This window comes from Toxoplasma gondii, chromosome VIIb (genome assembly GCF_000006565.2).
Source record: "Toxoplasma gondii ME49 chromosome VIIb, whole genome shotgun sequence".
NCBI classification, from domain to species: Eukaryota; Apicomplexa; class Conoidasida; order Eucoccidiorida; family Sarcocystidae; genus Toxoplasma; species Toxoplasma gondii.
Window position 1 is genome coordinate 2,013,796 of NC_031475.1, and position 24,295 is coordinate 2,038,090.

General features: G+C 50.6%; 4 protein-coding genes across 4 annotated transcripts; 1 reads left to right on the top strand and 3 right to left on the bottom strand.

Annotated features, from left to right (window-relative positions):
• Positions 1-116: 116 nt before the first annotated feature.
• TGME49_260830 (hypothetical protein) lies at positions 117-7,022 on the top strand (the record flags this gene model as incomplete). The annotated part of the gene is made up of 8 exons (XM_018781250.1): positions 117-177; positions 597-889; positions 1,361-1,423; positions 1,857-1,917; positions 2,173-2,318; positions 2,763-2,830; positions 3,630-3,729; positions 4,055-7,022. The coding sequence occupies 8 exons, from the start codon at positions 117-119 to the stop codon at positions 6,944-6,946; spliced, it is 3,684 nt and encodes a 1,227-aa protein (XP_018637085.1). The 3' UTR covers positions 6,947-7,022.
• Positions 7,023-9,277: 2,255 nt separating this feature from the next.
• TGME49_260825 (hypothetical protein) lies at positions 9,278-10,169 on the bottom strand (the record flags this gene model as incomplete). Its single annotated transcript, XM_018781249.1, has 2 exons — positions 9,278-9,282; positions 9,896-10,169. 2 exons carry the CDS (start codon positions 10,167-10,169, stop codon positions 9,278-9,280), a joined length of 279 nt encoding a protein of 92 aa, XP_018637084.1.
• A 2,988-nt stretch (positions 10,170-13,157) lies between these two features.
• Positions 13,158-16,479, bottom strand: ISP1 (IMC sub-compartment protein ISP1). Its single transcript, XM_002365204.1, has 3 exons — positions 15,315-16,479; positions 14,302-14,456; positions 13,158-13,510 (listed from the first exon to the last, which is right to left on the bottom strand). The coding sequence occupies exons 1-3, from the start codon at positions 15,481-15,483 to the stop codon at positions 13,304-13,306; spliced, it is 531 nt and encodes a 176-aa protein (XP_002365245.1). The 5' UTR covers positions 15,484-16,479; the 3' UTR covers positions 13,158-13,303.
• Positions 16,480-19,742: 3,263 nt separating this feature from the next.
• Positions 19,743-22,220, bottom strand: TGME49_260810 (hypothetical protein; the record flags this gene model as incomplete). The annotated part of the gene is made up of 3 exons (XM_002365203.2): positions 19,743-20,710; positions 21,320-21,474; positions 22,076-22,220. 3 exons carry the CDS (start codon positions 22,218-22,220, stop codon positions 20,177-20,179), a joined length of 834 nt encoding a protein of 277 aa, XP_002365244.1. The 3' UTR covers positions 19,743-20,176.
• Positions 22,221-24,295: the final 2,075 nt, after the last annotated feature.

Sequence of the window (24,295 nt, forward strand, 5' to 3'; positions counted from 1 at the left end):
ATCGAGTGCTTCCAGTCATCTAACTACAACGGAGGGATACAGTGAAACAGTGGGGCAAATAAACGAATTGTGGAGAGTGGGCACAAGCCTTCACGAGCGTTCATTAGCCGCTGAGCATGACGATAGCGGTGCGGGGTCTACGGCGGATTCACGCAGCACTATTGCAGAAGGAACATGGTGCTCGCAGAGGGGGAACTCTTGCCAGAAGAAAAATGTGGAAAGACCCTTTGAAGGCTGGTTACCGTTAGCAAACCTGGAGTCATCGACCAAAGGCACAGACGCGATACACACATATACACATAAAGAGGCTACAGAGGTTGAAAAGACATCTCTTCCGGCCATTTTGCCTTACAGCTGTGGCAGCACTCTGCTACTGTCAACGTCCGGACCAGTTCAGAAGGACGGAGGGCGACAGGCGGCAAAAGAAAATGAACCAGACAGTGGCGTTAAAGGCGACCACCGGATATGTTCACAGAACGCGCCAAACGAACGATTTTTCAGTTCAGGGAAAAAACGGCTGTGTGAATCGGAGGCGGTGACCGGAAACGAATTCCCTCATGGCTGGCTGCGGGCAACATCTTTGGACTCCACTTCAGAAACCTGTGATTTCTGGAGTGACACCGGATACAGAGAAGATACCGTGACAACGTCGCCAGGTGCCCGAGACACGACGGAAACGATTGCGGAAGAGGCATACGACAGTCAGACCGGCCAGAGCGACTATTCTCAAGCAGACTCTATTCACGGCATTAGCGCGGCTAAGAATGCGTTGGAATCTACACGGAAAAACGAGCATCAAAACGAAGACCGGAGGCTCTTACAATGGTCCAGCGCAGAGTGTGAGAGTCCGAAGGCTGACCAAGAGCAAATTCGTCGTGAAAATGCAGCGGTACGCTTTTCGTAGTGTTCGTGTTCAGTAAAGAAAAGAATCATGAGCATTGTCTCCGGAAAGGTGTGGAAAACTTTCGTCGATGAGACACAATCGCGTGTTGTATCGACGTGGGTCTGTGTTCGTGAACACTGCGCCCGTACTGTACTTGAAGTCTTGTCCGTTTCTTCCCTGTATTCCTGGTCTTTGATCAGGTTTTTTCGGTAACTTTTTCACCCTTCGCTCCTTCCTGTCGTCGTTCGCGCACGCTTTTAACAAACCCTCAGACGAACGGGGGATCTTGAGAAAAATGCCTGCTTCTTGCTCTGCCTGTTTGCTCCTCTGGGCTCGTTTTCTTCATTTTTTGAGCGTATCGCCTTTTTCGCCTCTGCACGCGTCCCATCTTCCATCTGCATACTTGTCTCTACATCTTTTCTCCGTTGTCCATCCTGTCTTCCTTTTTGTATCTCTCCGTATCTAACTGGATGACAGAAGACGCTCCAGCAGCGGTGGCGACAGCGTTGCCTGTCGGCTGCATTGGACTTTGAGGCTTTGGTAAGCGAACACAGAAGCAGAGGAAGCAGTTTCTTTTCAAGACTGTTCCGCCATTTATCTCACGGCCTCTCTTCAGGTTTCTCACCCTCCCTCCCCCATTCTGCCGTCTGTAGACGCTCAATCTGAGCACTATCGGTCATGCACTCGACGTGAGAAATGGATGGACTGTTTATGTGGAGCTACAGAAAACTTTCACTGTAGCTTAGAAGTCGTAATACGAGCCGTTTTCAGTTCGCTGATGTACACGTGATCCGCCTACCAGAATGTATTCCTCAGATCCAGTAGAATGAGTCGCACTGCGATGTTTCTCTGACACTTCAACTAAACGTCGCTCCGGCGTCTGTGGCTCACTGCCGGTAGATTCGCAGGTTCGATCTGAGTTTCACAGACAATTCGGGTTGTTTCATCCCTCGAAACCCTTTTTTCTGTCTAGGTCTGCTGCATTCGACACATTCGGACTTTGGCTGCTGTCGAGATCCAACGTATCTACCGAGGTAAACCATATCGGACGCGTCCCACTCTGGTCCGTCCGTGCGCCGGACTGGCAGGCGAAAATGTTTGCGACGGTCTTCGCCAGAACAAGATTCTCAGAATCTGGCAAACGACTGCATGCGTCTTCGCACGATGTTTGCTCATCCGTATCTGTTCATGGTTCAGCGCCAACGCCGTCGGTATGCATCGCTGTAGTCTTTTTATAGTCTTTCTCCACGTGATGGCGCGCTCACGCGGTTCCGCCCTGTTTTTTCTAGGATCTCGTCTTCGAAGGATTCTCAAAGAAGAACTGCATTGTCTTATCTTGACACTTCGTGAAGAGGACGTCGTCCAGGCGGATGGCGAAGGTGACGCTTCGAGAGAGAGAGGACGCGGTGATCGAGAAGGCTTGAGGAGTGTCGAGGTGAGTAGTGAGGTGTCACGTCGCGGCTAGTAGTTTCCTTCCTGATTTTTATCGTTTGTTTCCTTCGCGGGCATTTCCAATTCTTTTGCTCGACACCAGAAATATACCCACCAAGAAGATAAGTTTGGTGGCAACTGGAAATCCAAGATTCCAAAGTGAACTTAAACGTTTACGTACCTGAAAAAGTAAGATGCCAACGTGCATTCGTGGACGAGTATTCGCGAAACTCAGCAAATTGCATGGTGGAATTTAGGTTTATTACAGGACGCACGCCTTGTTCTGTCTACCCAAGGACACAGCGTTCCCCTCCCTCATGGGTGTGCCTTCACGATGTAGAAAGGCAGACCCAAGGATAAAGACAGATTTGGAGGTAGACCCGGAGAGATAGGACGATTAGCCACATTGCAAAGGTAATGATGCAGATTTTGATGCGCTGACTTGCAGCTTATTGGAGCCTTTGGAGACCACCCTTGGGAAGAGCGAATTCGTATGCGGTTCTGCTCCGTACGGAGGTAAGGTACAACGGTTACAGCGTGCTTCCGTTCCCTCTTGAGTTTACCTCTTTGTTTCCTGCAACTATCCCAGAGAGACAAGCATCATTCACGCGTGTAGGAACCTTTTTCCCCCATAGAAAAGTTTTAACAGTTCTGCTTGCACGGCAGCCGTACGCAACACTCCAGAATTCGACAACGTTTCCTCACTCCCTCTTGGTTTTCTATGTAACAGCGACAGGCATCTTTCTCCAGGCTTTGCTGAAGTATATCTATTCTCAGCCACTGTGTCTGTGAAGCCTCCTTTACTTGCGGGCGTGACAAAAAGGAAAAAACGTATGTGTGCGTGCTTCGAACTCATATCGGCAGTCGGCGAACAAAGGCACCTGTAGGTGTATGTCCGTCTCGTTTTTGGAACGACTCAGATGCAAATGAAAAAGACACCTGTGCACAGGTAGTGAGACAGATATCCTAACACTTACCGTATATGTATATCAACAGGCGGAACATGTATCAGTTACCGGGATCAGCATGCGTACTCGCACAAAGACATCGAGATACAAACAAATGCGTCTGTGGGTGCCAGCACACTAGTGTCCGATTCTGTCCAGCTGTTCATCTCGACTCGCTGCTTTCGCTGTCAACAAGAACCTGTGCATGCGTTCAACGGGTATGGAGCGTCCGGCGAAGCGGTCAGTCTCTGTCAAACCCCCACCACGATGTGTCGAACCGTGGGAGTTCTTCACGGGAACACAGTTATGGCAAACATTCGTAGAGTTTCTTTTCAACGCGCCTATCCAATTCTATGTTGTCCTCGCAGATGCTATACTGCTGCAAGGCCGTATACAGTAGGACGACATCTGTTCAAGTTTATTGTTGACAACATCTACCGATGCAGCTCGCAGTATGCCCAGGTTGCAGTAAGTAACACTTCTCAATACGGATATAAATGTATATATTTCTGTGTTTACGACTTATAAGGTGCTTGCATTTTCAAGATGGGGATTCAGTCAAGTATCTTTGATCCCTTCCCCTCACGCATATATATATATATATATATATATATTCAGAAATTTGGGGTATTCTTGTGAGTGTTTTTGCAATACATTTTGGCTTTCTTTGTCCACGGATAGGAATTGGGCACCGGCTTCTGAATGTCCCTTGCTGTTTGCGATCCCTGCCTTCTTCCTTCTCCCTTGTCATTTTCCATTTAAGTCTTCTTTCCCTGTGCTCTCTTCTTCGCAGGATCCAGACGGAAATATGAACAACTATATCGACGTCTCAGAACCGGTTCCTCCTGCTCTCTGCCTCGTTCCTCGTTTTCCCTGGCCACTTGCCCGCTCGTTCCGGTGCGGGGGACCCCCGTCTGTTGTGGACCTTTGTGGAACCCTTTCAAAGCACGTTTTTTCTCCTCAAGCAGAACAAGGGGAAGAAAACCGAAAAACTGATGCTGCGAATGATAGTGGAGACAGTATGCGCGATCGGTGGAGGCAGGAGAGCAAAAATGGCGAGAAAAGCTGTAGCAAAGAAACGAGAAGTAATAGAAACGTTGCATGTGGGAAACCGTCCACCGTTCCGGTTTCAAAGGACCAAACGGGTGGGCACAACTCTCCGCGATTACACTGTCATGGAAACGGTGAAGCAGAACTTGGTGATGGGAAGAGTGAAGCGGACGGGGTCGAGACGTCCACGCGTGAAAATTTTGTAGAGAGCCTGGAAGTCCAGACGAGCTCCCAGAACGTGGACACGAGGACCGGAGATCAGCCTGCAGAGGCTCAGTTGGGCGATGAATCGCTGCGATCCTCAATCACTTTACCGGAAACAACAAGACGGTTTTCGCTCTCTCTCCCACTCCGAAGCCACACAGGTCGTTGCCAGAAAGTGAACGCCCAAGAAGGACAAGAGGACAATGAAGTCAGGCTAGTTTGCTCTCTGGAGACACCACTGAGTAGGGTGCCGACGCTCAGTGTATTGCCGGAGGCAGCGGAGCGGATAAATTCGCGCGACGGAGAGGAGCCAGCAGGTCACCCAGCCGGAGTGTCGGAAGAAGGCTCTGTGCAGCGACTTCTCTGCGGTCACACTGATGAAGAAAATCCAGAAATGTTGGCAGACTTGGACGATGTAGTTGCTCCTCTTCTCCGCTTTCCCCGATGGTCAGCTCTCGGTCGGCGAGAAAGGCATGAGAGAAGTTCTCGCATTCTTCCGGCCCTCTGGCGAACCGCTTTGAGCAGAAAGTCTTCTGTCGAAAATTCACCGCCAGGACGGGGCTGCAACGCCGCAACGAATGTCTCTGTCTCTTCTTTCCCTGCAGCTAAGGAGAAATGTAAAGACTGCGGCAGTGGCCACAGCCCCAGCGACGGTTCGCAGACCTCTCGGTCCCCAGCGTTGCCAGAATGGGCTTGGAACACAACTCGCGTTTGGTCGCCGAGTCCTCGTCAAGTCGCCGCCCGGATACACTTTGGCGGAGACGCTGTCGGGGAAAGTTTCCGTGAAGGAGACTGCGGTTGTGAAAGCCTATTTAGACGCGCACAAGCGCCAGACAAAGCAAGCCACAGTAATCCCTCTTGTTTTCATGGTTTTGAGGCCGAAGACAAACCGGGAAAGGACATGAGCTTCGACACTCTCCATCAGGTCGAAAAACATTCCACGTTCTCCTCGCCGGGAAGTGTTCAGAGCGCAAGCGACACGCGAGATTCTCTGATTTGCACATCTGAGCAGCCTCTGGAAAAAAGAATGAGACACAGACAGGGAGATTCAAAAAGACGAGCGCAGAGTTTACCTGCATGCCACCACAGGCAAAATACGGTTTCATGTCTCGTAGAAACCGTCACCAAGCTTCAGCCGCGAAGAAGGGGAAGCCTTATCGCACCGGATTCGGATACCATTGCATCACTTGACAGTGGAGGTGGGGTGTCTGTATACCTCAACGAGCCCAGCATGGACGCGACTGAGGCGCTCGCGTTAGCTGATGTGGCCAGTGTTTCTCAGTCGTCGGAAGAATCCCGAGGGCGCCAGAATACGACAAACGTTTTGGTTTTCGATGGCACCGTATCGGCGCTCGTTGTTCCTGGTCTGGAAGGAGGTGGTGTTGCCTCGAAGAGTTGCGGGAGTCGAGTCGCCGATCTCAACGAATCGAAAAGGGAGGCCCACCCCGACGCTGTACACACACTTGGGGCGAAAGGCTCGGTTTCACTCGACAGAAATCCGTCGCTGTCATATGCCGTAGTGAGCAGCGAAGGACACAGACACTCTTCAGAAGCAGGAAACGAGAGCTCATGTGTGCTTCTGGTTGGCCCACGTCCATCTGAAGGGGAAGGGGAGCAACTAATAGAAAGCGACCCGTTCGCCGGAGCGAGCGACGGAGTAAAAGTTTGTAGGCGTTCCGGTGCGTCAGCGGAGGCCACTGACGGGTCAGAAATGCAGAGCAGATCAACCCAGAAACAAAGACAGGAGACTTCAGCCTGCTCGTCTTCAGATGGGCTTTCGCGTGGAACAGCAGTGTTGAGAAAACAAACGTCTTTTAGTGATCTGCCTGTCTCACGCCTGCGCGAGGAGATTCAGCGGCAAAAGGAGAAAGGCAGGAGTGACATACTTATTCAGGGCAAAGGGAGGTTCTCGGGTGTCAGTCTTCCAGCGAATATCAGTCCCCAATGTGGTGAGCTGGACGGGATGAACCGGTTAACAAGAGAACCGTTTCAAAACCGTAAAAAGGCAGCCAGTGCGGACTGGTCTGTAGAATTCGCGGCTACGCACATGGAGGAGCGCTGTGAGCAGTTTGTCGAACATGAAAGTAAACTTGTGGGGTGGAAGAGAGAGGAAACTCAGGAAAAGGAGTCTGTTCGCGGCAAGGATCAGAGCGGCAATGCCCTATTAGTGGTGGAGGAAGCGAAGCTTCGACGTCCCTGTGGCCGCTTGCCTCCACTTGCCTTGGAAAAGCTGTTGTTTACAGCTGCTCTGAAGATTCCGGAGAAGTGCATCCACTCCGCGATTTCTCAATCGATGCCGATTGCCTGGCTCCGAGGGATTCAAGAAGAAACAACGAGCAAAGTGCTCTGCAGAGTGGCAGCTCTACGGAGGCCCACGCCGTCAGACAGCCCGCATCCGTGTGGCATGCAAGAGCTGGGTGGAGGTCGGTGAGATGGAACGTACAGTGTGTGAAAGAGCTCGCCCGTGAAAGAGAGCATTTCGAACAAGTTACATGAAGGAGAGCTTCGCCACTGACGGCTAGCGTCCGTCAGGAAACAAACGAGGGAAACGTGGAAAACCACATGAACAAACAAGCAGAGCTGCCTGCCCTCTCTGCGTCTAGACCGCTCGTCACGAGCGCGGCGAAAGTGCTAGTAATAATCAACACCATGACTGTCGTTTATCCTAGCAACGCGGAACGCAGAACAACTCCGCGTCTTAAAGTGTTCTCGTAGGCGCCACAAAAAATCGTACAAGTGACAATCTGAGATTCGAAAAATATGTCGAGACATTCGCTTGCAGATGAACGTGAAACTGCCCGTTACGTGTGACGCTCGGGGAACGGCTCGCACAGCGGAAAGACTAGAAAACTTTCTGGAAAATATGCCACATATGGCTGGACAGATTCACGCAGTCTTCCTATCCCGACGCATGTAGCGCGATATCTGAGTAACACTGTGTTCCGCCTCACACAGACCTGGTGTCTAGATGACTGCATTCGCACAAAGGTACAGACAAATAAAACATAAAATTCCCTTGGCAAGCATAGAGCCTTCTCCCGCTGGCATCAAGACCGCGAGGGCAACCAGAAAGTTTGTGGATATCGGGGGCAAGTCACGGCAGTCCAGTGCCCATGCTTTCGCAGAAGATGCAGCAAACCAGCGGAGATTACGTGCATGAGCACTCTGTTGTACACAGTACATTACGCGGGAAGTGTATACCTTGCTGGCGAGGTGCTGTAGTATGGTGAGATGTGCGGGCGCTACACGTACGGTGGAAAAAGCAGATGTCAATGGTTTTGTCATCGAGAGAAAAAGTTCTAAGGACTTCCAGCAGCGAACAAGCGTAGAGAGTCACGGCGGAGACTTCCCATGCAGAATATAACGCAGAAGACACAAGGTGCCAGAGACTTTCCTGCTAACGTGAGGAAAGAAAAAAAGCCGACAACTGCATGGCAATAAAATCCTCGTGCGCTGCAGGAATATACCTGTTTCGTACCATTCGAAAAGCCTGATGACGATCCTGTTCAGACTTTCACAGTGGATACAAAGAGGCATCCGCACACTCTGTGTCCGTCTACGCTGGCTTAATGAACATATTGTCGCATACATACACCATTTTGCGTGACGCTGAAGCGTCTGGTACCTACCTAACTGGAGTCGGGCACCGTAACAAAAATGTGCGTAGTCATTAGTCTGCGCAGAAGCAGTGGCGGCCTTAAGCACCATCTGAGTGGTGGAGAATCCTTAGGTCTCTTGCTGCTCACTTTTTCCGGACCGACAATGTCTAATATTTTACGAGCGCTAGGCGCTTGTGAGAAAGAATACAGAGGAGTTGTTACCACCGCCACCGTTTCAGCCCACATAGAATCCACCTTCCCGAGAGCGTCAGTCTGCTTGACGAAAAGTGCGACAAACTTCCACCGTTGCTAATCAAAAGGGTGAGTGTACCTGGATGGTGAGAATGACGGGGACGTTTTATCGTCCGATCGCACGCAGTCATAGTGGGTAACGAGTGATCTATGTCTGTTGGCAGCGCTCGCAAAAGCGAGCAAGTCCGACAAAGGCTGTTGTTCCCTGTTATTGCAACCGATTGGAGTGCTCCGATTCATTCGTGCAGCGGAACCGCCCTCCCACATCTCTCTTCAGAACAGAACTTTCCGCCTACCCACCGACAAAGGAAGGACTTCGGGAAGGATACTTCAACTATACACGGTGCGCAGAACCCAATGAACAGAGAACGCAAATTCATCCCCCACTATGACGGAGTAAAAATTGGCACTGTTCCAGAGTTGGAAAAAGAAATTCCTGTAGTGTGAGGCGGAAGCAACGAGCTGTGACCAGCGCACGGCTTTTCTCCCTTCCACAAAACGCCAGTAACTGAGAAACAGACCCTGGAGAAAATGGGTTTCTTGTGGTCGACTGGCGCGACGCTCCTTCCTTTGAGATGCCCATTTTAACTACCTTCTGAAGTTTTCCTCATGTTGGCCTCGCTGTTTCTGCCTACTCCCGCGTTTTCACGACATTTTGAGCCGTTAAAACGACCCATGTACGAGCGACGCGATATGGCATCTTTCCCGTTTCCTCGTCGTGCTTCGCCGTATGGTATTTTGACAGAGAAGTCCTCGACAGGCGTGACGAGCTGGTTTTCGCTTTTATCCCTTGAAAGATGCAAAACAATGAGCAAGAGTCTTTGACCCCCACCACATCACTGAAACGCGGGGAAAGGCGTTCCCCGTCTTGAAACAGAGTGTCACATCTTTGCACGGAACTTGGTAAGGCTTCACCCTGCACAGAAGCACACAAAACCAAATATATATACGACAGATACACGCACGTATGCAGAGGTGAACCTGAAAAACCGATACAGTCTTCCCGTCTATGCGGCGGTAGTCCGAACTTGTGTCTACAAAGGAACCCGTGCGCGCACACACACACTGGCGCAGATCCATCATCGAGGCGGCCTCTGCGTCTACTCGCGAGAGCCACGCTCCTCCCCAAACCCAACTCTGCAAATCCCCGCAAGTCGCTTTAAACAACCGACTTCCCTGTTCTGTGCATTTCGCCTACAAACAGCACCTTCCAATAACTCTGTCCATCCCTGTCCTCTACACTTTAGTTTCAGCCCCGCACCTCGGGACTGATCCCTATCTCCCATGTATATGCATAAATAACTGTACGTATATGTATATAGATGCGCAAATGCATGTGTGTCCCATGTTTTAGAAGTCGACAGTTCCACGGATGTTGGCTGTGCCTTCAACGGTCCATAGTTCCTCCTCATCGCTGTGTGTTCTCTTTGGTGTATCTTTTCCGCGCTTTACACGGCTCTGGGGGCTGTCCACAGGCACGGTTGAAGGCCTGTGTGTGTCCCTTATTACGTTTTTCACAGCCTCCTCACCCTGTGGTGAATGCGACCGATATCCGTAATCACTTTGACCGATGCTAATTCTTCTATGGCTTCTGCCTCGGCATTTACTTCCGGTGCCGTTTCGCTTGTTGGCTTCTGCGTGGGCAATTCGAACGCAGTGACAGCAAGGCGGTTGAGTGTAGCAGCAGTAGAGAGGCACCGCTGCAGACACGTAGTAGCCCGTCGGTACATAAGTCGCAGGATACACCGCCACCGGGTTCGTCACCCGTTGCAGGGTGACTGTAGGGTAGTACAAGTAGGCCATGTTTCGTCTTCGCTAAGACAAGTAGAGTGAACTTTAACGCGGAACACGGCGTCAGAACGCTCCTCGAGTGCCGCAAATGAGTCAGGAGCACCCAGTGGAGGACATACCCGAACTCTGCTTTTCAAAAGAGTGAATGGATAAGAAAATAGATGTATTGGCGCCTGCGGGCCACAGAAACCTCGTGGGTGTAAGCCTTGCTCAAGGCTACACACCGGACAATCCAAGAAGAAACTTCGATTGGAAAGCCTCCGCTGAAAGGTGGGTCTTTCTGCTGTCCAAATGGGAAGAAAACTTCGATGGACTTCCCGGAGAGATTCGGCCCGTAACTCAAACACGCTGCGAGAAAAATCCGAGGACCCAGCGTCGAACCTTGGGTGCGAAAAAGCCCCCTAAATGAGAGATGTGCGCGCGGGAAACTCGCAAGACAAAAGGGCACCTCCTTTATCGCGAAGTATGCACCGGAAAACAGGAAAGTTGACGTGTTTTCTGGGAGCCACAAAGCGCAGAAATGGCGGTTCACAGTCGGTCAGCTGAGTACGCGGAGTCAAGCGGGTGGACGGGCTGCCACTCAAGAACGGACAGGCAGAGAGGAGCGTTACTGGCCAGCGTTTTTGTAGCTTTCCTTCTCCAGTTTTCCAAGGGAAAGAGGCTTCTAAAGCAGTTCCTCAAACAATTGATGCGGCAAACACCGTCTCGCCAGTGTTCAAAAAAGAACTTCGTCGAGGACGGGTGGGTCTTGGGCGCCACGAGTCTGCAAATCCTGCCAGTGGACGTAGCCTCTCCAACACACATACTGGAGGAGCAGCAGCGGGACAACCCTGTACTCATACGTATATCAGATTTGCAGATCTTGCATAAAGATGTTTTTTGCGGCGCTCTCAAGTGGGTCACTAGTGGATCCGTTGGGCCCGTTGAGAATCGGAATCGTGGAAAGAGAAAGAACCATGTGCGATGTGTGGTGCCACCGTGCCACCCTGGCCGTGGCTTCTTCAGCTAGATAACTCGCCTCTATGCGTCTGCAAGTCCCTGCTGAGGAGGGGTAGCAGGGTTCAATTGAGCAAGACTCCCGCTTGTCGGTTACTGGAACAGTGAAGAAAGAATGACTATCGCGCGGAGAGAAAAGGCTCTGGGTAATGTCTAAAGAACGAGATGAATGCAATATAATGAGGAACAGGCTGGAGTCTTACCGTTACCAGTGGCCCATCAAGAGCCAGGGGTAAGAAAACGCCGGCGGGAATATTAAAATGTACGATGGCGGATCTCCAGGCAGTCATCAATTCTTGGCTGGTGCAATGTTAATTTCTCACCGATGCATGTCGTCGGATTTAACGTCAGCATCTATTTGGAAAACCAACATTTGCAAATGTACACGGGCCGGATTCTTGTTGGCCTAGTACCTGTTTGGTAACTCTGTGAACGTGTTTTGCGCCTCCGACTTAAGGGATAGGTATACATGTGTGTGTCTGAAGAGACTTCGGTGCAAGTGTTTGCGATAGCTGTCCGAGGCCATCGTCAGTATATCCCGTCGGGGTTCATCTTTATCGAGGGCTTTCTATCTCAGTTAACAAGGCATCGCTTCTCGGATTCCAGAGACGCCACCAAAAGCAAAAGAATGGTCAAACGGGATGTGCATGTTCTCTCTGAAAACGTCGTGGGGTTTTTACCAACTTCTAAAGGCACTATTATATCCCCTCGTATGACATACACAGAAAATTACATTCTTTCCGATCTCTGTACAGTACCAGTGAGACAAGTATTGAGAGGGGAGCGGCTACAGACGCAGGAGAAGCACTGAAAGGTAAAACAGTTCCTTGGAAACTAGGGCTAGGCACAGAGGGAAGTCTAAACACGCGTGGCGCACCGTTCAGGTAAATCAGGGCATTTTTTCTTACTTTTGCGTCGAAACTGATTGTCTCATTAGGAAAACGCAAAGGTGTCTGAACGTCCAGACAGGTTTCAGTTCCTCACAAAAAGGTTTACCCTTTCCTCCCCCAACTCGCAGTCTCAGCGTCCAGTCGACAGAGTTTTAGGTTCTAATCAAACGCGGGAAAACGGCTGCTACCTTTATGTTCTCTCTTTTTCTCCTTTGGCGCTGAGTGCCTCTCCATGACTGTGCGCCTCGCCGCCCCGAGGAGCCACAGCCAGTCCGAAAAAGTGGTCTGGACTGCCTTGCTTTTGAACGATGAAGAAACTGCAGTCGACTGCAAAGCTGGAACAGGAAGAGGTTGTCAACGCTGCCTACAGAGCGAAGCGCTACATGAAATAAGGTGGACGATTTTCAGGGCACACATCCGAGACAGAGGCTAATGGAAGACCTGAACACCCTGTCAAAACTCTAGAAATTCTCTGAAAAAGTACAGAACTACCACAACTGAGCTGCACAAACCCTTGTAGCATACATGCATGCTTATATATATATATATATATAGCTGCATATGTGTGTATACCTGTATAGCTATATGTACGCTTGTGAATCTATCAAATGTCCGTGTTTTATATACAGAAAGCGCTGGCCATACGCTCCAAATGCTTACGTATCTCTGCATATATGCATGCACCTATATATACATATATACATGTACATACACTATATATATAGATATCTTTACATACATACACGAGTGTGTGCGAGTTGGACAATGTAACTCATGTCGAGCTCTTCCGTGATGGAACCTAGTGTAATTTCCTGATTGTGGAACTCCGCAGAAGCAGAAGGTGCACCGGAGGAATCCACTGAAGAACCGACCCGGGTGCGAGCTCGTCGGAGCGACCCCCTATTTCAGAAGGCGTCATTTTCGCCGGCACCTGCAGGAACGTTTAAGTTAACGGGAGTCCGAATCTTCAGTGTCGACTCCCGTCTGTGTTTCTGGGTCTTTCGGGGGGCCGTTGGTTGTTGCCCTCAAATCCACTTTGAGAAGTCCACTTTCTCGCGAGAAAGCCTGTTGGGACCCCAGTTCTCTGTTTTCTGCTACCTGATACTGCAGACTCCACGCACAAAAGCAATTCATGGTTTTTTCAAGAGACAGAACGAAGCCAAGTCGGAGAGACGCGTCTACGAAAAAGAGTCGCCGCAAGAAGAGCAAACGCACATCCGCCGGGTCGGCACAGATACAGACGAAGCGAGACAAGAACGTCTATGCCTTCAGCTTCTTCAAAAGGTCGACGAAGCAGGTCTTGTCCTTGACCCCATCGAAACGAAGAGGAATGCAGTTTCCAGATTCCAACAAGTGGAGCGCGACGCAGCTCTCGTCGTCCACCAAGTTCGCCTTCGTCTCAACTCGCTGCAGCTGGTCGCGTGTGTGCAAGAGGGCCTTGATGTCCGAGAGCGGAATAACGCGGACCTGAGGAGACGCAAAAACAATCCAAAAAAACATGAATACACCAAAAGCAGACTAGAGACACATGCATACGGAGACACTGTGTTTCCTCCCTTCCAACGAAGCGGGTACGAAACGCGTCGACTCTATACACATGTACAAACGAAGACGCAGACACCCTCCACTGTTTTTTTGCATGCAACGACACATCTGTGGACAAGGGACGACTCTTCACACATAGAAATCCATGCAGAGATAGACGTTCGGCGCTGTCCTTCTCTGCATCTCTTATTCCTTCTGCACAAAAGAAAATACAACACAACGTCTCCTTTCTCGACGTCTGCGGAGACAGGGGAGACAGTCGAGGTGGTGCTACATGCATGCCTATCTGTCTGCATGAATGAGCACAAGAGTCGTGTCCACGGTCTCAATCCTAAACGAAAATTTCTTAACTTCACTATTCTCACAAAGGGCTCCATTGATAAGGGGGGACAGAAATACTACAGACCTCCGGACTTTGACAGTCTTTTGACACCGCATAATCTGTTGAAAAAACTGTCCTGGGGCGAGTGTAACCGTGGATAGGCGCAACGCGAGTTTCGCAACGTCACCAGATGATCAAAACTGTTTCAAGAGAGTTGGGGACTTCCCTATCTGTCATCTGAGCGTATTCACCTAGACGCAGCAGAACTACAGGACTCCCGCTCACAGATTCGGTACTCAGAACTCCTTGTCGCTGCAACCCACCACACTGTTTTCCCCTTGTTGAGGACAGTCCCGGAACGTTTTTCTTTCGCAGACAGATCTCAGTTTACCTTGTCTTCGCAGGAAATAGACAGCGAGCTATCCGCCTCGTTGTAGTGAAGAATGCACTGCAAGCGTGTACCATCTTGCAGAAGAACCAACACTGCCATGCCCGCCAGCAGACGTCGGTGCAGGTCTTCGATATCCGCAGCAGTCACTTGTGGAGCTGATAAACGAGAAATCGGAAGGCACAGATGTCGCAAGAAATTCGAAGAAACTCTCTGCGGAAGCGTTGTCCCTTGAATCGGACGGTTTGAGCAAGGGCGAAACTCCAGAAGAAAAGGATCTGGAAATCTTGTCACTTTTCACGGACTGCACGCAGCCTCGTCACCCCCTAAGAGTCACGCGCGGGCGGCTCACCGAAGACACAAAGAAACTGGAAGAGGATGATCAGAAGCGATGTACATACGGAGGTCGGATGCCTACTCGCATTTGAAACAGGCACGACTGCACGAGTTTCTGTTTCCTAGCGTTCCCCACGAAAACGGAACTTTCAGAAAAAAGGTTTACTCAAGTGAAATCTACTCGAAACCAATCGAAGAAGGCATAGCTGGCTGGTGACACTGCGTGGATGTGGTGAGGCAGACGAAGCTAGATTGGGCAGGAAAAATGTAAAGCAAAAACTCGTGAACTCAGATTGGTACGTTAATCTCCACATCGACAGAAAACACCCGTAAGTTAAAAGACATGCTTTGGTCGGATGCGGAGTCTATGGAAGGAAAAAATTGTGGCGTTTACAGTCGGAGCGGGGCAACAGTAACAGCATACTTTCGGCAGACAAAAAAATCAAGCATTCTCATGAACCACCCAACTGACTGGGAGATTCTCTAAGAACGCCGCTTTCGAGTTCGACATCCTCGGTTTGGAGCGTCCGGAGGCCCCTCTATGAAATGGAAATGCATGGTGTTGAAGGAAATTCGCAAGAAATCAGTTTTTCCGCTTCTGAGAGAGCTTCAGCAGCTACGCAGTGCGATTTAGGTCAGCAACTGCTGCGTTTTTCCGCTGGGAACACCGCAAATCTCACCTGAAGCTGCATGGGAAGCCCGATGCGAAGGCGATCTTTTTCCGGACTTGTCTCCCTTTTTTCTCTCGTACCGGGACTTTTCTCCCTTGGTCTTGCCAGCGTTTTCCTGCTGCATCACCTGGCGCTCCTCGCTCTCCTCCACGGCACAGCACGAGCTGACAGCTCCCATTTTAGACGGCCGAGTAAAACAAAAGGACCAAGAGAGAAGACAAAAAACACTCTTCTGACAGAAGTCAGAGACGAAAAAAAAATTGTAGGAATGTCTCTAGAACTTCGGTCTTCAAGACCAGGGCACAGCAGCCTATCGAAGACGGGGAATCCAAAGTAGCTCGCTGACGGCGAACAGCCGTTTTGCTCGGACAAAGAAAATACAAATCTTTTGAGAGAATGTCTCCAGCGAGCCGAACGAAGAAGGAAGCCCAGAGGAGAGAAGGGAAGCTCGAGTTGTAAAAATCAGAAAAGCGGGAGGGACAACGTGAGCGAGACGCAGACCAACACGCAAGAAATGCGTTTTACGGTCGCCTTTGGACATATAATTTTGCGAAACCTGCGCCAGGTTTCTGGAAAAAAACACAAACCGAAGCGCGAAGAGCCTCGCGGAGTCTTTCTTGCTAAAGCACAAAGAATCTGAGAGGTCTTCTTCATGTGAATTTGCGGTGACGTCTTTTGAGTCCTTGCACGCGCACGTCGCGCGAGAACCTCGGAAGAATTGTGTTTTAGGAGAAAGTCAAAAAAACTATCGCACCCGGAAAACCGGGAACCGCATCCGAAGCAAAAGCAAAGAGCTGCTGCAGAGAAAGCCCAGAATTCAACCAAAACGCGAAGGCTGAAATCGTGGACCTAGTCCGCTGCCCAGGACCCCGAAAGAGCGAGCCGGTCTCGCTTCGTGGCAAAGATTTCCAGGAAGAGATTAAGAAAAGCCGAGGCCGTTTACACCTAGAAAGAGACAGAAGCAGCTGAAGATGAATGCAGCAAGACATGAACAAGTCGCGAAACTCACTCCATAACGCTAAGACGCAAGAGCGCTGCAGCTCAGTGCAGGCAGCTAGCACGCTTGTGCGCAGTCCGCAGGTACCGCACCGGGATCCATGAAATAAAGCTGCCGTTCTCGGCTTGAGTTGCCCGTACCCGTGCGAAAACAGGATGCAAGAAAAAGCACAAACGTGGCATCTTCTGGGGAAAGGTGGAGTTGTTCGCCCAGTGGGAAGCGAAGAACGACGCAAGTGCTTTCGACTGCGTCTAGGCGAAAGAAAGCGGGTCCCGCGTGTCTTCGATGCACGACGCACGAGCTCATTGTAGGGGGAAAAGGGGAATCGGTTTTAGCCACGTGAAACCAGCAATGTGTTGGGGCTGTTGGGTTTGTGGCTTTGCTTTTTCAAGATCGTGTAAGAACCCAATCAAATTTCCGAGCAAGCATCCGGAGTGTGAAATGCAACGGTGGACCCATGTCTTACGCGCAGACAGGTCTTTCCACGTTTGTAGGCACCGGATGAGGCGTTTTGTTCCACTGAAGGAAGAGGCTTGTCTAGTTTTTTCGAAAAATGCCTAGTGTCTTCGCAGAGATGACATATCGATGTGCAAGTGCACATGAACATGTATAAAGACATACGCACTCAAGGATAGCGTCGTTCGTTGTCACATGAAGTTCTGCGTTCAGCAGCTGCCAGTTATTTCGGCCAGTCTTGTGAACGCCAACTCGAGAAACAAAGGCGATCGGGAAATGTGGAAACGGACTTATGCCGAGGCACTGGCGAGGGAACCGAAATCGGTTTGTAATTGAATGGCATTTATGAGGGCGGACAGCAATGGTTGCTGAAGTGTATCCAAGCTTGTGACGAGTGATTCCCTCTTTCACGATCTCGTATTTCCTAGTACCATCTATGGACTCTTTCGGTCTGATCCTAAGTACATAGTGATCTATATAATAGACACATGGAACTCGGCAAGCAATACTCGATTTATATAAGCGACAGGCATCCCGATTATAGATCTGGTGGTATATAAAACCTAATCCTGATTGAGTTAAATAATTCAAAGTAAGGCTCAACGGTGCACAAATATAGATGTCCTGTCTCAAAACCTCGGTGTAACGATGAATTTGCAGACGGGTAGATCCTCGTCTTTCTCGTCACCTAAAAACGTTACGACCCCAGGGAAGCAGGCACCATGCACCACGGAAACGCCAGGGTCATCTTCCTCGTGGTTTCCTAAATACACATTTGCCTATATTTATAAATTCACGCGACTTCTACAAGCACATGTGTTTGAATGCAGGAGGTGGGTCCGAAAACGCTGAAAACATCTACGAAATCTTGTGCTTGTCAAACATCAGACTGTGGCAGAGACTATTTTATCAAGAGGCGATAATGCGACGGTGCGTCAAAAGCCTTGGTTTGGCAGGAGGGGTTTGTATAGGGAGATTTGCGATTCTTTTAAAAGACAAACACCTCCAACACACAACATGACAGAAACAACGTCTCCGATGTAGACAGAGAAGACATGCACGTCTCCCACAGAAACATCGTCGAAGACGAACAGACCGCTTTTTTCAGACGCAATGAACTAAAACTCTCTCGTGTCAATCTTTCTTTCATGTAAATCCACCCCGCAAAACACTGGACTTTCCGACCGCTTCCATAGCTCGCAGGTTGCATGAATGTGTCAGTATTCGGATGCATGTGAAAAGTGAAGGCATCCACAGATTTTCCTGTGTACGCAGATGAAGGAGAAATGCGTCTGTACACGTCTACGCAGGTCTCCCTCGCGGGCGCCGGGGAATGTCACTTCTTTTGCTTCCTTGTACTTTCTCGAACACCGAGGAACCATCTGGTTCTGCACACATTTCATCTCAGAGAAACGGCTTCCCTCTCTCCCCTAATCCTGAGTAGGCTCTTGCCGCAGAGAAAAGAGGAAAGCGTAGCTCGCGGTGATCCAGCGACTCAACAGGCGGGAGGCAACACACAGTCGTCGAACTTGGATCCGGTGAAGACAGACCTTCACGATCTACATCGGTAGACCAACAAGCAACATCATCGCTGAGGAGAGAAAGCGGGGATCTAAGAGAATCAGATCGTTTTTGCCGCCTGCACGAGATCCCGCGCAGACACATGTACCTATGAATTTGATAGAACTGAGGAAGACGCTCGTCAACCGAACTCGCTGCCTTGCGGAGACGAGGACTCTTGTGCCCACTCAAAAAATGAATTCTCTAAACGTAGGTAAGATGCCTCACAACGCGTACCGCCCTCGCGATCCGAAACCTCTCCCCTGCATCCCGTTCTGTCGCTGCCGACCACTGGTTCGTGCTCCGACATACACAGACACACAAAAGCCGAGCTGCATCTCCATACACAGACAACTTCACACACCGCAAGGCGTGCAGGCCTTCTCGGTGAACAAGATACACTCCAGCGGATGTCCTCCGATGTTCCATTCGCACCCGCAGAGAAAACTCGGTCGACCGAGTCTTAAAAATTTCGCTTCGGCCGCGGTGCGTTGTCGGCAGTCGGCCGTGACGAATCTTGAAACTCCACACTGGACGCCCCACCTAATAAGCCAGCATCTCTCTCCTCTTTCCCGAACACAAACGCTCTCCTTACAAACATGTACATGCAACCATCGGCGCATTCGCACATTCAAAAATCCACATGAAAGCCAAAGGACATGTTCCCCCAAACACAGAAACGCATGCAGAGGGAAGGAGATTGATACCTTCACACAGTTACGGAGAGATGTAGAAACAGAGATACAGATGGACATAGATGCAGATAAATATCGATACACACGTAAATATAGATATAGATATATAGACATGCAGATACAGAGAGAAAGAGCCGCGTTTCTGTGTACATTTAAGCTAGACTATCGGTGAGCTGAGTCCACATTTGAATGAGGCAGCGGATAAGACGATCGTGGATTTTTCGAGACGTGTGAGAGAAGCCGCTTAGGCCATAGTGCTCCATGAACAGGCAGTCCCTGATCGCCTAATCACCCCAACAGGCAGCACCCTCCTCTTTTTGAAAGGAGGAGCTGAGCAGACATTCGGAGAGATCGACTAAGACGAGCAGCAGCATCGCTCTCTCCCCTCAGAACCGGATATCGAAGAAACGTCGAATCCCAATTGGTGCCGATTTTGTTGTAGCGTCTCCACGGAAACCACGCGCGTAGAGACGAGACTCTCGTCTCTCTCCGACTCTCTTCTCTCTCCGACTCTCGTCTCTCTCCGACTCTCTTCTCTCTCCGACTCTCGTCTCTCTCCGACTCTCTTCTCTCTCCGACTCTCTTCTCTCTCCGACTCTCTTCTCTCTCCGACTCTCTTCTCTCTCCGACTCTCGTCTCTCTCCGACTCTCGTCTCTCTCCGACTCTCTTCTCTCTCCGACTCTCGTCTCTCTCCGACTCTCTTCTCTCTCCGACTCTCTTCTCTCTCCGACTCTCGTCTCTCTCCGACTCTCTTCTCTCTCCGACTCTCGTCTCTCTCCGACTCTCTTCTCTCTCCGACTCTCTTCTCTCTCCGACTCTCTTCTCTCTCCGACGCTCTTCTCTCTCCGACTCTCGTCTCTCTCCGACTCTCTTCTCTCTCCAACTCTCTTCTGCACCATCAACGCGTCCATCCCTGTGAATTCCCCAGCCCCCCTCTCGCTGCACGAAAAACGCAACGATAACCTGGAGCAGCTTCTCTCCTCAAGATCCAGCGACGACGTCTCTCGATCTGAGAAAAGACAGGTTCCAGTCCCTTTCGGATGCAGTGCGTCCGTCCGTGGTCGGGCATTCTTTGTCCGTCTCCTGTGACCGTCTCGACTGCGCGTCTCCCAAGGGCTCGTCCGCATGCCAGACTGTGATTTTCCGCGCCACAGTCCGCTTCTCAACTCTTTTCTGGCCGCATTGCCGTCCTGTGCGTTTTCCTCCCGGACCTCGTCGTGTACTCCGTGCGTTCCAAGTCTTCCAGAGAGACGCCTGGTGGAAGCTGTTGGTCGTAGATCCCCAGAGACCCAGGACCTCCCAGGCCGAGGCCTGCGTTCGCGCCAGGCAGCATCAGACCGCCCCCCCCCATCAACAGACTCGCACCCTGAACGCCGTCGAGGAGGCTTTCGCCAACGCCTGCGTCTCCGCGCTTGTGAGGACAGGCCTCAGTGTTGCAGCCAGGCGTGCATGCACTCGAAAACGCGGGGAGGGCGTTGAAGCCCAAGTCGCGGTCAGGTCCGAGAGTCCCAGGCGCTCGTAGACCGGCGACGGCCTGGCTGGAGGCGTAGGCTGCGTACTGTTCGCCGCGCTTCAGTTCGACGAAGGTCCAACAAAAAGTCACCAATTTCAGCTTCGCGATGATTCCCAGAGCTGCCAAAACGTACACCCGACGGAACTTGTCCTTCTTCTCTTCGTCCGGAATCGACGAAAAATTCTACACAGAAAAAGAAAACCGGACTGGTAACAACATATACACATATATGTATGTACATGTATATGCATATCTGTGTATACATCTTCTTTTTTTGCATATATATATATATATATATACATATATATATACATATATATATATATATATATATGTGCAATGGAATGCCTAGGTAGACGTGGCGGCCTTCCGGCGGTTGTTTAGAAGGGTGGAAAGTTGAAGTTTTGGAGGGCTGAGGGAGTTTTGAGTTCGACGGCATCGACGGCAGCGCAACGCCGGAGACATGTGTGGTTTTGTCTCTCTTTTCAAGGCCCGCCTTTGAGGGTCTCAAGAACCTTGTACACCCAAACCGTCACCCGTCCACTGACATTTCGTCCTTTTTTTCTTGATCGCATGCACACAACTCTGAGCGCATGCGTTTTTCCAGATGTCGAAGGACGTCAGTTCCGGAAAAACATAGTTTCCTAGCTACGTACACATCTTCACATACCTCAACATGTACAGAAGAGACCCACAGATGCGCGGATGCAAATGTCCACACAGAAAGCGGTTTGTGACGCGTTTTCGTGACCTCATGCAACTGGCAAAACTCTTGCGTACTGAAGAACTCACCCCCAGTCTCCGCCGGAGATACTTGACTTGCTCGGTAACGCAGGCGAGGAGACCTTCAGGGTAGTCGCCGGGCCAGCGCTGAGACCGCATCATCTGCTCCGCGAGAGACTGGTACTCCCAGGCAAGGCGAAGCCAGTCTCCAGGGAAAGATCCATCTGCAAAGACGAACTCACGTCCAGAGGAAAAACTTCCAACAGATCCGAAACGAAGCAACGCCTCAAGAAATGGCAACAAGAGTCGTTTCAAGACACGAAGAAACCACCCGTTGCTTCCCTCGGTCTCGCCTGCGCGCCTCGTTCCTGTCCCTGCGCGAGCAGTCCGTTGAGTCCTAAAAAGGACCGGCGCGCAGTGACGAGCGTAAGGGAATCTCTACAGAAGAGAAGACGCTCGATCAGCCACAACCAGCGAGATGTTCCTGGTCAGAGAAGAAGAGACCGAGCGGAACTCTCCGCGAAAAGAGCGCTGTACGCGGGAGAAGGGAGCTCGCAAAGCCTTAACGAGACACGGCGTCGAGAAGACAAGGAAGGCGCTATAGTGCCTGGTGACTTGGTCGCAGCTTGCGCATTGACTTCGCAGTGAAAGATCAATCCGATGAAGCTGTTTTGACTGCACCCTCCGCACAGAAGACGTCATGGCACCTTCTCGCTCGCGAGTCCTCGACGGACCTGCACCCCAAACGCAAGTTTTCGCGCAGCACAGACTCCCCAGAAGACAAAGAAGTCCTGAGAGAGGACGCATCTCTGGATGAGGCCTTACCAGGTTTCGGCATTAGCCGATCTTTGTGTCGAGACAGCTGGTGCAGTTGAGAGCGAAAAAGATTCAAGGTTTCGCATCGCAAGGCCTCCTCAGCGGCCACCGGTCCGGGTGGCGGATGATGTTCTTGCATCTGAGACGGCTCCATGGCTCTTCACCTTCAGATCCCCCAATCAAACACACATCCCCCAGCCGAAGGACGCCGAAACAAACTTACGCAGAAGTACACAAAGATGCAAATTTGCAGACATATGCATGCATCTATGCATACATATGCATATATATATATATATATATTTGTAGAGATCGTTCGCTGGAGTTTGGGATGTGAAACGTCGTGGACGTTTTTTCGCGGATGCTGAAGAGAGATTTAGCGGACGTTTGGGTGGCGGGTGACTCAGCGTCTCTTGGAAGAGAACAGAAATTTGGAGAAGCTCGCAGAAACAAAGTTTACCGCTTGTACCAGACGAAAGAAATCCAGTAAGTTCAAGAGGAGGTGACTTCACACCGAGTCTTTCACACAGGGAATTGACGTCCTTCAACCACGAGAACAGGGGATGGAAAAGCGAACATGACAACTGAATAGAAGACCTACAAAATCGAGAGAAGAGACCTAAACCGGAAGCTCAAAGTTGAAGAGCACGGAAGAGGTCGAAAGAAGTTACAAAACGATGGGAGACAAACGTTTGTTGCGACGCGAAAGCGATCATGCGCGCGCAGAGCAGAAATTTCGAGAACTTTGAGGTGGCTGAAGAGAAAAACGCGCGAAAAAACTGAGAAGAACCGAACCTGCCTCAGAAAAACTCAGTGTCGTTATCTTCAGGGGGAAACGAGACCGGATATGAGTCGGCATGAAGTCGGCGCTTGCTTGAGGAGAGAACAGACAGCTCTTCCATGAAAAAAGTAGAAACACACATTGGAAGATGAGGAGGAAAGAGGAAACAAAGGTCCGTTTTGTTGTTCTCTGAAGAAACATCCACGCTGCCGGCTTTCTGCCCTCCCACCCGTTCAACAGCGTCACAAACCTGAGGGAACTCAGAGTTCCCAGCGACTCTGCCTTGTTTTCTTTCGAGAACCCGTAGGGTTCGATGCGGAAAAAAAAGGGCGCTGAACCACGAGGACGTTTTCGCGCAAAGCCGCGAGAAAAGAAAGCAAATGGCCAGGAAGCGAAGGTGGATTGCCGCCGAGGCGTCCACCGTCAAGGGAAACGCGTCAGAACGAAAAGGCGAAAAAAGGCGAGAACGGAGTAACGAAACGCTGTTTTTTGCGCGTATGTGTCTGTGCTTCGTCGAGACGAAAGTAGCGAATCGGAGAAAATTCACCGAAATGAGCTTTCTTCCCTGACAGCTCTGCACAGACACACGAAAACAGCGCTCAAAGGGGGAGGCGATTGCGCCGGAACGAGCAGAATAGGCGCTTTTTAGCGACGGTATTTGCCCGACAACTGCATGCTCCTCGTAGAGCGAAATTCGAATTCTCTGGGCGTTCGAGCGTGTCGCTGGGAATGCGAGAAAACGCCGAAAGTGTCTACCCTCGCGTTTCTGTGCCTCTTCGACAGCTAGGTAGCGCTCGATGCTTGGGGGGGAGGGAGAGGCTCGCATGTAGCAAAGGATCTTACAAGATTGAAGAAAGAACTCGACGAAAACGAGTAAAAAGCCACTCGGTTATGACGAGAAGGCGGGACTTCGACGTCACGAGCGGCTTCGCGACGAAGTTGACCCGCAGACGCCGTCGCAGCAGTCAAGGAAATCCATCTTCCTCCGTTATACCACGAGGCGCCGTGGGGAAGTAGGCAAGGGCACCCTCCCACACAGCTGATAGGGGACCTCTCGTTAGTTGAAGTGTACGTAGGGGTGCTCCCTTTTCTGCTTGGCTTTCTGACGGTTTAGCTGGATTCAAAGTGTCAATAGCTGCCAAGATCTTCACAGCAGCCAGCAGGAAGTGCGGGGATTCTCGAGTTTCTGACTCTTGAGGACTCACCGGTCTGCGATGTCGGCATGCGGTAAAAAAAAACCGAAGATAGACGCAGACATTGCGCAGGGTTGAAGAGATTGTCTCGCCATGTCGATAAAACAGGAAATATTCCTTCTCGAAAGATCAATGACCACAACTATGTCAGCCATAGCAATTTTCACAAGCCCCCTTCAACCACACATTCGTACGCCTCCGTAGATCCCTATAGGAATGCGTAGATGTATGTATTTCAAAACGATTCAATCACTA

What these genes read in the sequence shown, in the direction of transcription:
- ISP1 (XM_002365204.1), bottom strand. Translation starts at nt 15,483, where the DNA reads ATGGGAGCTGTCAGCTCGTGCTGTGCCGTGGAGGAGAGCGAGGAGCGC. An exon ending in GGCTTCCCATGCAGCTTCAG is followed by an intron (nt 14,457 to 15,314) that starts GTGAGATTTGCG and finishes CTCGTTTATCAG; the next exon opens with CTCCACAAGTGACTGCTGCG. An exon ending in CTATTTCCTGCGAAGACAAG is followed by an intron (nt 13,511 to 14,301) that starts GTAAACTGAGAT and finishes GCGTCTCCTCAG; the next exon opens with GTCCGCGTTATTCCGCTCTC.